General features: G+C 41.9%; 1 protein-coding gene and 1 long non-coding RNA gene across 2 annotated transcripts; both read left to right on the top strand.

The window, feature by feature from the left end:
- The first annotated feature begins 4,703 nt into the window (after positions 1 to 4,703).
- LOC130591799 (uncharacterized) lies at positions 4,704 to 5,742 on the top strand. Its single transcript, XM_057395719.1, has 3 exons — positions 4,704 to 5,295; positions 5,368 to 5,505; positions 5,591 to 5,742. Exons 1-3 carry the CDS (start codon positions 4,704 to 4,706, stop codon positions 5,740 to 5,742), a joined length of 882 nt encoding a protein of 293 aa, XP_057251702.1.
- Positions 5,743 to 10,210: 4,468 nt separating this feature from the next.
- LOC130592006 (uncharacterized) lies at positions 10,211 to 12,097 on the top strand. Its single transcript, XR_008970026.1, has 2 exons — positions 10,211 to 11,451; positions 11,934 to 12,097. It is a non-coding gene; the product is annotated as an uncharacterized LOC130592006 (long non-coding RNA).
- The last annotated feature ends 3,761 nt before the right edge of the window (positions 12,098 to 15,858 follow it).

Here is a 15,858-nt window from a genome sequence, read left to right on the forward strand (position 1 = left end):
CCAGCAGCAGATCGTAATCCTTGATCAGCTCCAACCATCTCCTCTGCCTCATATTCAAATCTCTTTGAGTGAAGATATACTTGAGGCTTTTGTGGTCGGTAAACACCTTACACGAAACCCCAAACAGATAGTGTCGCCAGATTTTAAGAGCGAACACCACAGCAGCCAACTCCAAATCATGAGTAGGGTAATTCTTTTCATGCACCTTCAACTGCCTGGATGCATACGCCACCACTTTCCCTTCTTGCATAAGAACACAACCCAAACCAAGCTTCGATGCGTCACTATAAACTTCAAACCCAACCCCTTCAGTAGGCAAGGTTAGAACAGGAGCGGTAGTGAGGTACCTCTTCAATTCTTGGAATACTTTTTCACACTATTCAGACCACAGGAACTTACTCTCCTTCTTCATCAATTTAGTCAACGGCTGAGCTATCCTTGAGAAGTCCTTGACAAACCTTCGATAATAACCAGCAAGACCAAGGAAACTCCGGATCTCGGAAACATTCTTAGGACTCTCCCATTCCACCACAGCTCTAACCTTAGAAGGATCCACCATCACTCCATCCTTGCTGATAACATGGCCTAGGAACGACACTTCCTTCAGCCAGAACTCACACTTGGAGAACTTTGTAAACAACTTCTGTTGTCTCAGAATACCCAAGATCAACCTCAGATGCCTCTCATGCTCTTCTTCATTCTTAGAGTACACCAGGATATCGTCGATGAAAACAACTACACACAAATCCAGGAACTCATGGAGAGAGCGGTTCATCTGATCCATGAACACAGCAGGGGCATTAGTCAAACCGAAGGGCATGACCACTAACTCATAGTGCCCATATCTTGTTCGGAAGGCGGTCTTAGGAATGTCCTCCTTCTTCACCAGAATCTGGTGATAACCTGACCTCAGGTCAATCTTTGAAAATACTCCCGCACCCTTTAACTGGTCAAACAGATCCTCAATGCAGGGCAAGGGATACCGATTCTTGATAGTCACCTTGTTCAATACACGATAATCGATGCAAAGCCGCATACTCCCATCTTTCTTTTTGACAAACAGAACAGGAGCACCCCACGGCGAGACACTTGGCCTAATAAATCCCTTATCAATCAATTCTTGCAACTGAGTCTTCAACTCTTGCAATTCAGCAGGCGCCATTCTATACGGGGCCTTTGACAGAGGAGCAGTACCAGGAGTTAAGTCAATGCTGAACTCAACTTCTCTTTCAGGAGGGATACCCGGTAGCTCATCAGGAAATGCGTCCGGATACTTACGGACAACAGGGATGTCCTCTAACTTCGCTTCTTGGGTCAAATCTTTCACCATACAGAGGAACACTTGCTCCCCTTTCTGACGGAGCCTTTGCATTTTGAGAGCAGAAACGATCTTTACTCCCTTCTTCAACACCACCCCACAAGGACTACGAAGAATCACTTTTTTGATCGCGGCAATGAATCTGAGCACGATACTTGAACAACCAATCCATGCCCAAAATAACATCAAACTCGACCATGGAGAATGCCTTGAGATCGGCAGGCAGATCAATACCCAACACATAGATATGCACTCCACAATACTCAGCCAAACAAGGGTAGTTCTCCCCAGAAGGTAGAGAAATAAGAGTCCGAATAGGAGAACTCGAAGTCAAATTAGCTTTCTTGGCAAACGAATTAGACACACAAGACACAGAAGCACCAGAATCAAACAACACAGAAGCAGGAACAGAATTAACAAGAAAGGTACCGGAGATGACGTCGGGATGAACATCGGCGTCGGAATGAGTCATACTGTAAACCCGATTCTTTGGCGGAGCAGAATGACTAGGAGGAACAGGGGTCTTAGCTGTAGCCCTCGGATTCTTGGGATACTCATAACTCTTGTGACCCGCCTCTCTGCAATAGAAGCAAATAATAGCAGCACCCTCACAATCCTTTCCCGGATGTAAAGGCTTCTCATACCTCCGACACTTGGACGGATCAGAACCCTGCCTAGAAACGGAGCCTTGGTATCCACCACGGAAACTCGGCTCGAACCTCGGCTTCTTAGCCGGACTAGGAGCAACAGACGGAAAAGGCTTCCTTACGGATGCGGCTTTAGCAGCTTCTTCCTCTCTCACTGATGCATGAACACAGAGGGCCATCTCATAAGCAGCTTGAAAAGTGGTAACCCCCGAACACAGCACCAGAGTCCTTACCCTCGGATTCATCTTCTTAATATATCTCTTAACCCTCTCAGCTTCGGTGGGAATGACAGTACCAGCAAATTTAGACAGCTCCGTAAAGCGGTCGGTGTACTTCTGGATGTCCATACTCCCTTGAGTCAGAGATAGAAATTCTTCCTGCTTTTGCCAGCGCAACTCATCGGGGTAGAATCTCTCTTTCAGCTTGGCGGAGAACTGAGTCCACCCAAAACTCGCTGTAACCATACACGCATCCTTCACCGTACTCCACCAATTATCCGCCTCTTTCTTCAGATAATACGTCCCAATCGGTACCATTTCGACAGCAGAGCAGTTTGTTGCCGTGAATAGCTTCTCCATCTCCCTTAAGCAGTTTTCCAGAGCCACAGGATTAGCAACACCATCATAAGTAGGGGGCCTGTGACGGTCAAACCGGTCGAAAGCAGACTGCCCACTACCCGAAGAAACAGCTCTATTAGCCAAAGAGATGAAAGCATTTTCCAGGCTTATGCGACGACGACGCCCAGCTTCCTTTCTAGCGGCTAACTGTTGTCGTGGAGGCATACTACAAAATAGAAACTATCACATTAGTCTATAAAAATCACATAAGCAAACATTAAATCGATAAACATAGTAAACAAAATGTTTCCCCAGGCTTACTTCCTACCCAGGTAACACTCATACACTCTAGACTTGAAATCTAAGACACTAGTAATCCTAGTCACAAGTCTACTCATCTTCTGGTGAAATAACAGCATCCTAAACAGAGATTCTGGAACGTTTTGCTCTGATACCAACTGTACATCCCAAGATACCAAGAAGAGTACATAACTTATAGAAGTAATCATGGGCGGAAATTCAAAGAGACGGAGATGCCACTCTAAGGAGTAGAACAAAATAGAATAACCATCATAGGAAAAGTCAACTCCAGTACATATAATCAAAAGGGAAAATGAGGTCCCATACCCTCATCTCCAATAAGTCTCAAGAGTCATAACACCACCAAGTAAACCTCAAAATCATAGAGTAAACAAAACTATGACAACTGAAATCCATGGTTCCAATACATAAGTCAAAACTAGAATTAGCTACTTAAACCAACTAAGTATCTAATCCTGAGTCCAGATTGAAATACTCATCCACTAGGACAGGCTCTCTTTCCTTGCTCACACGGGGAACACACACACCCCCGAACCAGACTAGAACCACTCTAAACAGCGTCACCATCTGCACAAAGATACAACAATTTTCACAATCATTGGGGAGTAACTAGCAGTTCTCCCAGCTCAAATAGAAACAGATAAGAGCTTAAATAATTAGAAACAACATCAGAAAACATAATACCAAATACCAACTCGCTATAAGATATTGTTTATGCTAAAATTTATCGCTAACGATGAAATTGAAGTTTGTGGGTCGTGTTAACCATATAATGTTAAGGTCAATGCGACGAAAGAATGCAAAGGGGAGTCAAAGGGGATGAACAGACAAAAATGGTGATGCGGAAAACCCCAATTAAGATGGGTAATAACCGCGGGTGGTTAGAGATCCACCAAACTAATATCGTTCACTATCTTTCTTTGTGACTGAGTGTCGTTTACAAGAATGCCAAGTTCACCTTAGTGTCTTTCTCACGATGTTGCGTAAAAAACATGAAAATGACCTCTCTCCTCTTTTATATGCCTTTTCTTTCCTTTGGCTTTTTCCCAACGAATACAACAATAAATCTACTCATTATTACATTGATTTCCTTGCTTAAATCACGGCGATCTCCTTCACTTATGTGCCAACGTCTTGACCCACGCTTCTTAACGGCTGAATTTATGGTTGGTTAATCTCTTTCCTTATTTAGCCAGACCGTTACTCATTTAATGTTCCAGCTTCAAATTCCGCATTGCCTGCTACGTCCTCAGGTCTAATTTTCTTCGTCACTGTGCCGTAGGTTGTCATGTCGTCGCGTCATCGCGTCCTTGCGTCAATGTCAACCTGTAAAAAATTCAGCCATAACAGTTTGCCCCCAATTGTTGAAATCGGGGTGACACAAAGCCCATGAGACAATTGTAAAAAATACCTTTAAATTAATCAAAGAAGTTCTGTCTAAATCATCAGGAGATCAAAAAATCATAAACTAAATCTTTGCACTTGTCAGTTTTTAGAAAAAATTCCGAAGAGAACATAAGGAAGGAAAGGGAATCCTCTCGAACGGTTTATCTTTGGCAACTCAAGAGTCGCCAACTGCAAAAAGGTAGTTTTTTTTGTTTAAAATGCCGTTTTAATTATAACTGTTGGTCCCATTGTCATGATTGCTTTTGGTTGGCATAAATAACTAAGGCGGTTTTTAAACAACTCAATCCCCACTTCCAATTTCATCAAATCTTTCTCTCTATTTAAGTAAGGCAACTTCCTTAACGCTCTTTATTCTCTCCGCCGGGAAATCGATCGCTGACACCAGGTAACTTCACACTTTCTCGCTCGTTTTTTCCTTTGATTCGCCCTATCTTTTCTTCTTCTACTGTTCTCATGGCTCCAAGTAGACGCAGTATTAGGACTTTTGTGAAAAATCAAGAGAAGTCGAAAGGGAAGGAGAAAGCTGTAGAATTAAGGGTAGAGAATGAGGACGAATTGTCGACGATGTCAGAAAAGGACCTTTTAAGATTTTTAGACTTAGGAAATTTGCTTGAGAGTACTGTCATTAGGAATGCCGAACCTGACGAACCCCCAGAATCGTGTCCCCAAAAATGGGTAGTGCTTTACGAATACCCTTTCAAAATAGGTATTAGGCTTCCTTTTACCCCCCTGGCAAGGGATTTGATGCAGATTTACCAGATCAGTCCTGGACAAATCATGCCCCAAGTCTGGAGGATTCTTAGTGTCATCGACAGGGTGACAGCGTCTTGGGAAGAGGCCTTCACCCTTCACGACCTACTGTTGCACTATGAAATTAGGGTTAAAGCAAAAAATAGGATAGCTCTACATGCTAAGGCGAGGTTAGAACCTCTGGTCGGGGGAATTCAGTCAAACGACAGGGGTTGGAAGAACAGGTTTGTTTTTGTGAAGAGGTCGTCGCTAGGGGAAGCCGGGGCGTCTCTGGTCGGTGGCTGGAATACCGAAGGTGTGTTAATTTCCAGTTTTTCTAAGTTTGCGACGTGTCGTTAACACCATTCTTACATCGTTTCTTCTGCAGGTCTTAATCCAAAACTATTGTCGCATCGCGACGAGTCTCAGAGTCTCTGTGACAAGTTTCTGAAGGTGCCAGAGGACGACAGGCAGTTCAAAAGGGTTCTCTTTGCTTCTCAAGACAGTTGTTCATCTATGGCATCTGGTTAGTCCATCTGTCTTTTATTTCTAAGTAGGATTTTCTAAGGAAGGTCCTTGCGTTACTAACTTGCTCTGGTATTCTTGGACAGGTTCATCACAGTCGCGTCCTAGGGGGAGTTTGGACGGTCAAGCGCTAGCTGAGATGCTGCGCAAACGTAAGGGGAATCTTCTGCTGACGCGACAGTCCCTGTCGTTAGCTACAGCAAAGAAGGACACGCGGTCTCATCCATTTGGACGATGAACAGGACGTCGCGTCCAAGACGCGCAAAACTGATTTCTTGGCCCCTCCGGACAAGAGTGGGCCTTCCTACTCTGTGACCGTCCCAAGTGACTTCATGTCGTTGGAACGGTCCATATGGCCTGAAGCAGACAGGTTCCTCTTTCCCAGCGCAATGGAAAGGATCAAGGAACATACTCTTCCTCGCATGATGTCGGATGGGCTGGAACTCCTATTTCAGGTATAAACTTCCGACTTCCCTTTTCAAACATTATGCCCTCTTATGACTATAGCTTGCGACTCTCTAAAGACACGTCTTATATTTTTTGTGCAGTCTTCTCAACATCTCCTGATGGCTAAGAGGGAGATCTCCTCTCTGCTGAAAGGTCATCTGACCATGAAGCAGAGAATGGAGAAGGCTGAGTTGGACGCAAAGTCCAAGAGCGACGAGGTGGAGTCCTGCAAGAAGGCCATGGAGGACATGAAGAAGTCTTTGCAAAAGAATGAGGAGGAGCTGGAAGAAGAGATAAGGCTGAGGGCAACTAGGTTGGAGGAGTCTTCTCGTCTGGAGATCTCGACGCGTCAAGCGAGCGTCGACGCACAGAAGAACGAGCTGGACATGCTCGAGGCTGAGGTGACGACTAGGGTCAGGGCGAAGGTGATGTACCAGTTCCTGATGAAGAAAACAGCAACCTGGACGCCGCAAAAGGACACCGACCTATACATCCAATTCATGGGGTCAATGAAAGATCTTATGGATGATGAGGTTGACGAAAACGCCCCGTCTTGTGCTGGGTTCATAGCGTCGGATGTGCCTCCTGACCTTGAGACTGAGAAGGAATCCCCAGCCACTGTCTTGCCAGCTGAAACGTCAGAGGAGAAGGAAGCTGAGAAGGTCTCTGACGTTTAATCTCCTAGTCCCTTATGTCATGCCTCTTATCCTTTAAACTTAATTTTTAATCAAACTGTGTTTTAAGTCACTCAAGGGATGACTGTTTGTATTAAACTTTTGGGTCACCTAAGGGGTGCCATAACTTTTAGATTACTAATCATCGTACTTTTTGGGTCGCCTATGGGGGTGACCATTTACTACGTTGCTTCTGAAAAAATTTCTTATCATAGATAATCTTATGTCTCTGCTGTGTGTCACATGCATGTATCCTGGTCGCTATTCTGACGTTTCTAAAGGATTAACGGCGTTCTATAGGCCATCCTTGGTCGCTCAGACGTATCACTTGGACTTAGTAAGAGTCATAATTAGTCATACGGACGTATCATTTGGACTCAATGAAAGTCATAATTAATCATACGGACGTATCATTTGGACTCAATAAAAGTCATAATTAGTCGTTCAGACGTATCGTTTGGACTCAATAAAAGGAATAATTAGTCGTTCAGACGTATCGTTTGGATTAAACGACTTTCTAGAATATACATAGGAAATACACAAAACTTACATGTGCCCGTCAGGGGGGGTGGCTGAAATGTCACCAATAGCTATGATTTTAGAACGATTGTGCCCTTGTCGTTGCATTGGTTGAGGTAATGGTGGAAGTCGTTGGGATGGAGAACGGCAAAGAAAGCCAAAGTATTTCAGTCACTTTCAGATCCTGAGATGAAAAATGTACATACTAGCAGTGTAATCATCTTCGAGGTCGATTTCTTGGCGGAGCGATGCTTCTTCATTTCTCAACTCCGTTGGAATTGGCTTCCCCTCTGTTAAATTAATTAAAGATAAGTCAATCAATTTCAATCCAGAAAAACAAAAAAAAAAAGAGAAAATTAAAGACAAAACAAACAAAAAAAAACCTTCAAGAGCTTCTCTGATTTTGCGTTTGAAGGTTCACCACACTTTTTCCTTTGAAGGTTCACCACACTTTTTTCGTCAGATCTTCGAAGGGTTTTTCGAAGCTTCGAGTGAAGGAGAGAGAGAGGGAGGGAGGGAGGGAGGGAGAGAGAGAGAGAGAAGCAACGTTCAGACTTCAGAGAGAGTTTTAGGTTAGAGGGAGATGGGGAGTTGGGGAGTTTTAGGAGAGGGAGATGGGAGATAATGAGACGCGCTGGCTTGAGATAATGAGTTTTAGGAGAGGGAGATGGGAGATAATGAGACGCGCATGAGCCCAACTAAGATGTGGGTCGCATGGGCTTGGGTCCGATGCCTATGATATAATTTGTAATGCACCTTATGGACGTGCGACGCAGATAGTTGTCAAGAATGTGCATCGCACCAAAGCAGAATGTGACGCACAACTACAATATGCGTCGCACTTACTGAGGGTATGACGCATATTGCTCGTTTTTGCGTCAAACACTCTTTGGCATGCGACGCAAATAGGTTTTTTGCGTCACTTCCGTGTCTATGCAACGCAAATCAGGGGACGCAAATCGTCCTTTTTCTACTAGTGTATAAAAAACTTACTTTGACGCTCGAGAATCAGACAAAAGAATGCCTCTATCATAGTAATTGCCACAAGTCATCAGATATCAATAACTACGTTGTCAAAGTCAAGATTAGTCAGCTAATGAGGAACTTACACACGAGAAACATAATGGATATAGAAATAAATCCATGGGTAAGAATGAACCCTCACAGTCTAACCAGTTTAAGCATGCAGTCAAGATAAGCGCGGTATCGTCAAAACTCACTTACGGTCAAGGCAGTTTAAGTTCACATTCCAACATCAAAATCTCAAGTGCTTAGCTATCCAGATAAAAAGCCCAAACATACTTTCAAAGAACATCATGGGGCACATAAAAGCAATTAAACCAATCCAGTCAAATTGCATTGTTGGTATTTTTTCAGTAATATTTGATTTTTTTACTTTTTCTATGTAGGAAAGCAATGAAACTAAACTACGAAAAGCAAGAAACTAAACTAACTACACTAAAAACCAGTAAAAAGGTAGGGGTGTACTTACAGAAAATCTCCCCCCCCCCCCAAGTTGAACTTGGCAATGACCTCATTGCAACAAGAGGGAGAAATAGGACTCACACGTCATCATCAGACATATCACCACCAGTAGTACCTGTAGCACCAAAAACAGCATGGCCAAAAGTACTCTCCTCATAATGGTAAGTGGGTTCAGGTACATGTGGTGTACACCAAGAAGGTTGGGTGACATCATGGACATCATGGGCAATAAGCCCCTGGTGAAACTAGTCATGATAGATGGGGTAGAAGGCGTGACGCATGTCGGACTCCATGGTGGTCAACCGTGTCTCCAGGGAGGTCAGATGAGTGTGGATAGTGGCATGGCCGAGCTCAAGGCGGCCCATCTGTGAGGTAAGGGACTGTTGTCCCTGCTCGATGCGGGTAAGGGGGGCCATCATAGGGTTTATAGGTGCGGAGGAAGAGGCTTCCCCAACAGACTGCATATGGTAGTTCCTCAGAGATTGTCGGGTAATGAGCTCCGAACCCCGCATAGGAAGTAGGTACAAACCTACACCAGGTTCAAGGCGAGTCTAAGCATGGTTATGAAGAAGGATAGACTTCTTCTTGGCGATGTACAACCTAAATTTATTGGCCGACTGGGTGGTTATCCACTTGGTATCGATCATATAATCAATGCCAATCTCAGCAGGACCCGCTATTGCATTGCTAATGTCGGGTGCATAGCCAAATAGAACATCGATAACGGTAATGAGGCAACCTAATATAATAGGTTCCCCCCTAACACTACCATCATCAAACGTGGCAGGCAAACTAGTGGCAGTCTGCTTTAGCTGAGAAACAAACAAGTAGGGGAGGCACAAAGAATAGACAAACTCAGGCAAGAGATAACTCCCCACTAGAAAAAATCTTCTGTTTTTTACATGAGTAGGGCTCACCACGTCCAAAAAATGTAAATCCCATAAATCGGTGCAAGTAGCAAAAATTGGGAAAATGAAGATGGTTAGCAAACATATGTTGGGCGATGGTCATCAGCTATGGGGAGGCCAAAAATAGCAGTTAATTGGCGTAAGATGAGTTCTCAATCCTCATTCATGAGGCAAAAATGGAGAACTTGATTGTTTTTCCCTACCTCTAGGGAACTCAAAAATTCAAGTTTAAGGTGCATGTATGTCCAGAATAATATGACAAACATTGTTCCTAATCCCAATTTCTCAAACAAAGTCTTAGTGTCACCAAGTGTAATAGCCCTGTTTTAAAGACGTTTATTTAGAAGTTAATTATATTTATTAAGTTCATTATGTTTCGGAAATTCTTATATTATTTGAGTTGTGGAGTATTATTTTTTATTTGTCTTGTTGTAATATATTCGCTATATTAATTTTTTATGGAGTTATTATTATATTATTTTATATATATCGTGTTTAGTTAGAAATTTGTGGATTTGTATTTATCCGATTAGGAAACCAAAATTGGCTCTCATCCCTTGTTGTCGGTTTAATGAAACCCCAAGCCGACCCTTATTACTTCTTTCTCTCTCCCGTGTCTTCTAAACCCCAACCCCCAAATTGAAAAACTCAAAACCTCGTGAAACCCCCGTGAAAAATCCCGAAACCCCCAAAAGCCAGACCATCGAATTTTGTCTCGCCTGCGTGTCGCCGGCGATTCCTTCCATGCTTTGCCGGAGTTTTCCTCACCCCTTGCTGCTCGACGGAGCCTCGTCGCCTGCCGTTGTTACAGTTCCCTGCTTTCTCTCTCTTCTTTCGTTCTTCCTTTCTTCCCCTGTCGTGTTGCTTGCTGCTGCTGCGGAGTTTCGTTGCTGATGAACGCCGCCGCCACACCTTGTGTTGCCGCCTACCTCGTCGGTCGTCGTGGCCCGCTGCCAAAGCTTGGTTCCTTCTTGTTTTTCATCCTTGCTCAATTTGAGCAGAGGTACAAGATTTCTCTCCTTAAACAATTCACTTTTGTTTTTCTTTAATTATGAGATTGTGATTACTTGATTGGATTGATTAAGTTAGGCCTGAAACTGGTTTTGCTATACAAACATGTTTTTGATTTGTAAAATGAAAATCAGATTTTAGTGAGTTTACTTAGAATTGGATTTTTGTTTCATTTAAATATTTTAATTTGATTAGCAATTTGATTGTGGAATATTAGTTTATTTGGAAGTATTTTTAATGGGGTTTACAAATCGTTGTGGTGGTTGTTTGTGTTGTCGTTGTGCTGTTGTTTGTTGTTCTGTTGCTTTGGTGTTGTTGTTGGTGTTGGGATTGTGGTTGTTGTCTGTTGTTGTTTGTTGTTTTTGTTGCAGCGTTGTTGTTATTGTTGTTGTCCTGTTGTGATGTCTCCTTGGTTTGTGAACTGTTGTGGTGGTTGTTTGTGAGGTTCTTTTGTTGTTGTTGTTGCTACTTTTTGTTGTTGTTCTTATTGTTGGTTGTTGTTGGGGTGGTGATGTCGTGGTCGTGGCAGTGTGTTGTTGTTGTTGTTGTTGTTGGTAGTGAGTTGTTGCTATTATTAGAGTTATCATAGTTTAATGAGGTTACAAAATCATTTTGTTATTCATGAGGATTGGTAATTGGATTGGTGGAGTATGAGTTGTTAATGCTAATTATTTGATTATGTAGAGTTAGTTTAGAGGATTTAGTAATTAGTGATTGGAATTATGGTTGTGAAGGATTTTCAATTAGTTGTGATTATGATTTCTAGTTTAGATTAGTTATTGATTATTGTTATTATTTTGAGGTTAATGTTGGAGGATTGTTATGGAATTCAAGAGAGTTGATGGAGTTGTGAAATTCTTAAAGTCTTTTTATGTCGGAGCTACATAATGGATCGCGTATGAGGTAACTTTTATGTTCAGTAAAATTATTTACTCATGCCCATGTGTGTATGGATCTTTATTCTGTTTTTGATACTTAAGTTCGTACTATGGCCATAGTTATGAATGTGATGATGAATGTCATTGATTGATTATGAATACGAAAATGTTTTGCTGGCTTAGTTTATGAAATGAAAAATAGAAAGTGGGCAATGTATGGGTGGAGGATGGTTACTCTTTTGACCTGATACGGTCGGCTACGCTCCATAACGAACCTTGGGGGTAGTATTGCTGGGCTCCATAACGAACCTTGGAGGCAGTGTTTGTTCTTTGTCCGAAGCCTGTAATTGCCACTGAATTGTTTAAGAGAGTGAGCTATGCTAGCGTTGTAATGAAAAGGAAATGATTTGAGAAATAAAATGTATTTAACGGGCTGAATTAAAGGTTACGAGTTTTCCACTCATTTTGGAATTTTGTTTGTTTTGTATTTCTCCCCTTAATTTGCAGGTTTGATATTCAGAGTTCGGAATTCGAAGTGGAGCAAGATCAAGGTGTCATAGTGGCTTAAGGATTAAGCTTGTATTTTAGATAGTTGGTTTGAGAATAGTTATTGATATTTCGTTGTATAATATTTGGGAATTTTAGTTCAATTATTGGTGTATTTAAGGATATTTTCCGCTGCGAAGTAATTTATTTAAGAGTTAAATCTAGTTTATGGTTGTCGAGTGTGTTTCGCTAGCAGCTCGAAAGAGCGGGCTGTTACACCAAGTATACCCAAAGCATGCAATGTACTTGAATCAACAAAACGAGTTGGGATTATATTTCGAAATATCAACTTTTGAAATTTTTGTTTTTGCTCTAAAGATGTAAATATTACATCGGAAAAAGTTGAATCCCGGTAGAATTTGTTGCTTAATTCCCCTCTTGTGCTTTGCCTCCTCTTGTTAGGCCTTGACATGGTGAAAGTTGTGTGAGAGAGTGAATTGAAGTGGGAGGAAGAAAAGATGGGAAAATTGTGAATTCAGTGTGAGAAAGATGAAGAAAAGGGAGGAGGGTGAAGAAATTTTGAAGGAGAAGATGGAACTTGTGAGTGAAGAGAGGTAGGAAAAAGGATTAGGTATGAAGGTAGTGAGAAGAGCGAGAGAGAGGGTTTGAGAGGATAAGGATTGAAAGAGGAAGAAAAGAAAAAGGGAAGAGTAGGGTAAGGGAGGCGCACAAATAAGTCTATGCGGAATACCCGCCCGTTCGACCAGGCTGAATTTTTTTCTCGTATTCTCGGCAGCGCTGAGCATTCGTGAGCCAAGTCCATTCGCCCGGTCGGAGGATTTTCCAAGCTATATCTGAACTATTTTCGCCCAGTTGACCAGGGACCAAAAATGCGAAATTCGCTTGCGCGCTCGGTTGGGCGAAAATTACGTTACGTTTTTTTTCATTCCTTTGTGAGATCGACAAGGCGCCCGATGGGGCGAGCTCGCTCGGATTACTAGGCGGTTGTATTTCTAGCTATTTTCTCGTCAAAATTTCCCCATGTTATGATATTGACCCCCTGCACACGCTAAACTCGTCCAAATATCAGTATACTCTCCCTCGTCTCTCTAAAAAAAAAAATTTAAAAAAAAAATCTAAACTAGAAAAGAAGAAAAGAAAGACGGGGATCCTCCCGCAAAGCGCTGGTTTACATGGTCCCGCACGACCGTAGTATCTTAGATTTCAAAATCAAGGAGTGTTGAAGTACATAACCTCCACTTGGCCTATGAAAGCGCCCTCATGGTACAGTTTCAGACGTTGACCATTGACTTTAAACTTCATCCCCATCGCATTAGCCGCTTCAATAGCTCCATATGCTTTCACATCGGGGAAAACAAAAGGTCCAAACCATTTTGACTTAAGCTTTCCTAGAAAGAGCCATAGTGTAGAGTTGTATAATAGAACTTTGTCACCAACATCAAACTCATGCTTCATAATCATCTTATCATGAAATCTCTTTGTCTGCTACTTGTAAAGTTTGTGGTTTTCATATGCTTCTAGTTGAAGCTCATCTAACTCATTCAATTGAAGAAGTCTTGCCTCACATGTAGCCTCTAAATCCAGGTTAATTTCTTTAACTGCCCAAGCTGAGAGATACTCCATTTCAACTTGTAAATTACAAGCTTTGCCATAGACCAATCTATATGGGGTGGTTCCTAGAGGTGTCTTGAAAGCAGTTCGCAGAGCCTACAAAGTATCATCCAATTTTTGTGACCAATCTTTCCTTGACCAGTTGACTACGTGCCTTTTCTAAGATGCGCTTGATCTGACGATTGGAGACTTCAACTTGACCACTAGTTTGAGGATGATAAGCTAAACCAACAATTATGAGTGGCTGCATGCGAATCACTGAAAGAAATTATGAAAGCTGGCTATCTATGAGTTTAGTACTGACAATAATCACCCTCATCAACATCAAGAAATGCATATTTGAGTTCAGAAGGTAAAGGTTTAAGTTCTAACTTCTTTACATGTGATTCGGAAGTAGAGCAAATAGTCTCCATTAACTTATAGCCTGCTACCTTATCAATGTCAAGGCCATCATTCAGATAAAAAATTGTCTCCAATAAATCATCTCACAGAAATTGTGGAAAACTAACTCCAGAAATCTCATCGAGTACATCAATCCTGCAACATGTGTGCTCAAACATAGGAGACTTAATAGAAATGGTTAGCTTAAAAGTAACTGCTTCATCACCAACACTCAAAGTTAGAGAGCTAGATTTTACATCGATAACAGCACCTGCATTACACAGAAAAGGTCTACCCAAAATAATGGGAATTTGACTATCTTCTTTCATATCAAGTACTACAAAATCCATAAGAATGTAGAATTTTCAAATTCTAACAGGTACATCCTTTATAATACCCAAAGGATATTTCACAGATCGATTTGCCATCTGGAGAGTAATTTGCGTGCACTTTAAAACACCCAAGTTCAGTTTATTGCATATATATAAAGGCATAATAGATACACTAGCACCTAGATTACATAAAGCCTTATCTATAAACAAACCACCCATATGACAAGGGATGTAAAAACTACCAGGATCTTTTAGTTTGTTGGAATTTTATTTTGCATAAGAACATTGCATTCTTCAGTTAGAGCAACTCTATCTATCCCACCCAAATCTTTCTTTTTAATGACCATATCATGGCATACATAGGTACTTGAGAAATTAAATTAGTGAAAGGAACTGTTACCTCATGATTTTTGACCATATACATGAACTTACCAAGTTGTTGATCGACCTTTGATTTTTGCATCCTATGGGGGAAAGATAGTGGTGGAGTAGGAGAATCAGTAACCTTCCCCTTGTGTTTCTCAGCTTCATCTACTTTCCTGTGCTCAACTTCAGTTTTGGAGCTATCCTCACCTTCATTTTCATCCACTACATCATTCTGAATTGGAGGTGGTGAATCATCGATAGGCATAGGTGGGGCATCATACTGTGTACCGCTTCGAAGAGTGACGACATTAGCAGTTTCTTTGGGAATTATTTGCCCCGGCAGATCACCTGGTTGCCTTTGTGCATTATTTCCGGCCACCTGTGCAAGTTGAGTCTCCAAGTGTTTGGTAGTGTTCTTCAACTCCTTGATGCTCTCCACGTTATTTTTCTGCATAAAAACAATCATTTTCATTAGATCATACATAGTAGGCTCTTGAGAGCTGGCATTCTGAGAAGCTTGCTGCTGATAGCCTTGGTGTGAAGGCCTATTGAAACCAGGAGGGGGTTCTGAGGAGCCCCTTGGTAATATTGTTGTCTAGCAGCATGTTGTGCTGGGTTTTGATGAGATGGTTGGTAGGAAGATTATGGTGGAGGTTGAGGATTCTAAAGATTGTTGTTTTTTGTAAGAAAAATTAAGGTGATCCTTCCAACCTGGGTTGAATGTGTTAGAATATGGGTTGTGTGGAGGTCTCTGCTGAAAAGCATTTACATGCTCGCTCCATCTGATTCGGTTCAGGTTGATTGTTGCAACAATCATGACCAAAGTGGCCCTGAACACCACACATCTCACAGTAAGAAGAGGTAATAGGAGCCATGGAAGACATAACATTAATACTCATAGGAGGAGTATTAGACTGTGATGATTTAAGTGAATCCATCTTCATGATCAACTGGGCTACTTGTGAAGACAATAAGGCATATGCATCAGCATCCAACTTTTTCTTTGTAATAGTCCTGGAAAAACTATGATCATTCGCTGTTAAGTTGTGGGCATTCTCTCTGCAGGTCCTTGAACCTATTCCGTCTTATTTCTGCTGTCTTGGTAGGAGGATAATACTCTTTCAGGAATGCTTCAGAAATAACACTCCATTCAGTTGCTGTAACATCATTCAACCATTTTTTAGCTTTGTCTTTCAAAGAAACCTCAAATATCATGACCTTCAATTGAATAGGAG

The sequence above is a fragment of the Beta vulgaris genome, chromosome 6 (genome assembly GCF_026745355.1).
Source record: "Beta vulgaris subsp. vulgaris cultivar EL10 chromosome 6, EL10.2, whole genome shotgun sequence".
In the NCBI taxonomy this organism is placed as follows: domain Eukaryota; kingdom Viridiplantae; phylum Streptophyta; class Magnoliopsida; order Caryophyllales; family Amaranthaceae; genus Beta; species Beta vulgaris.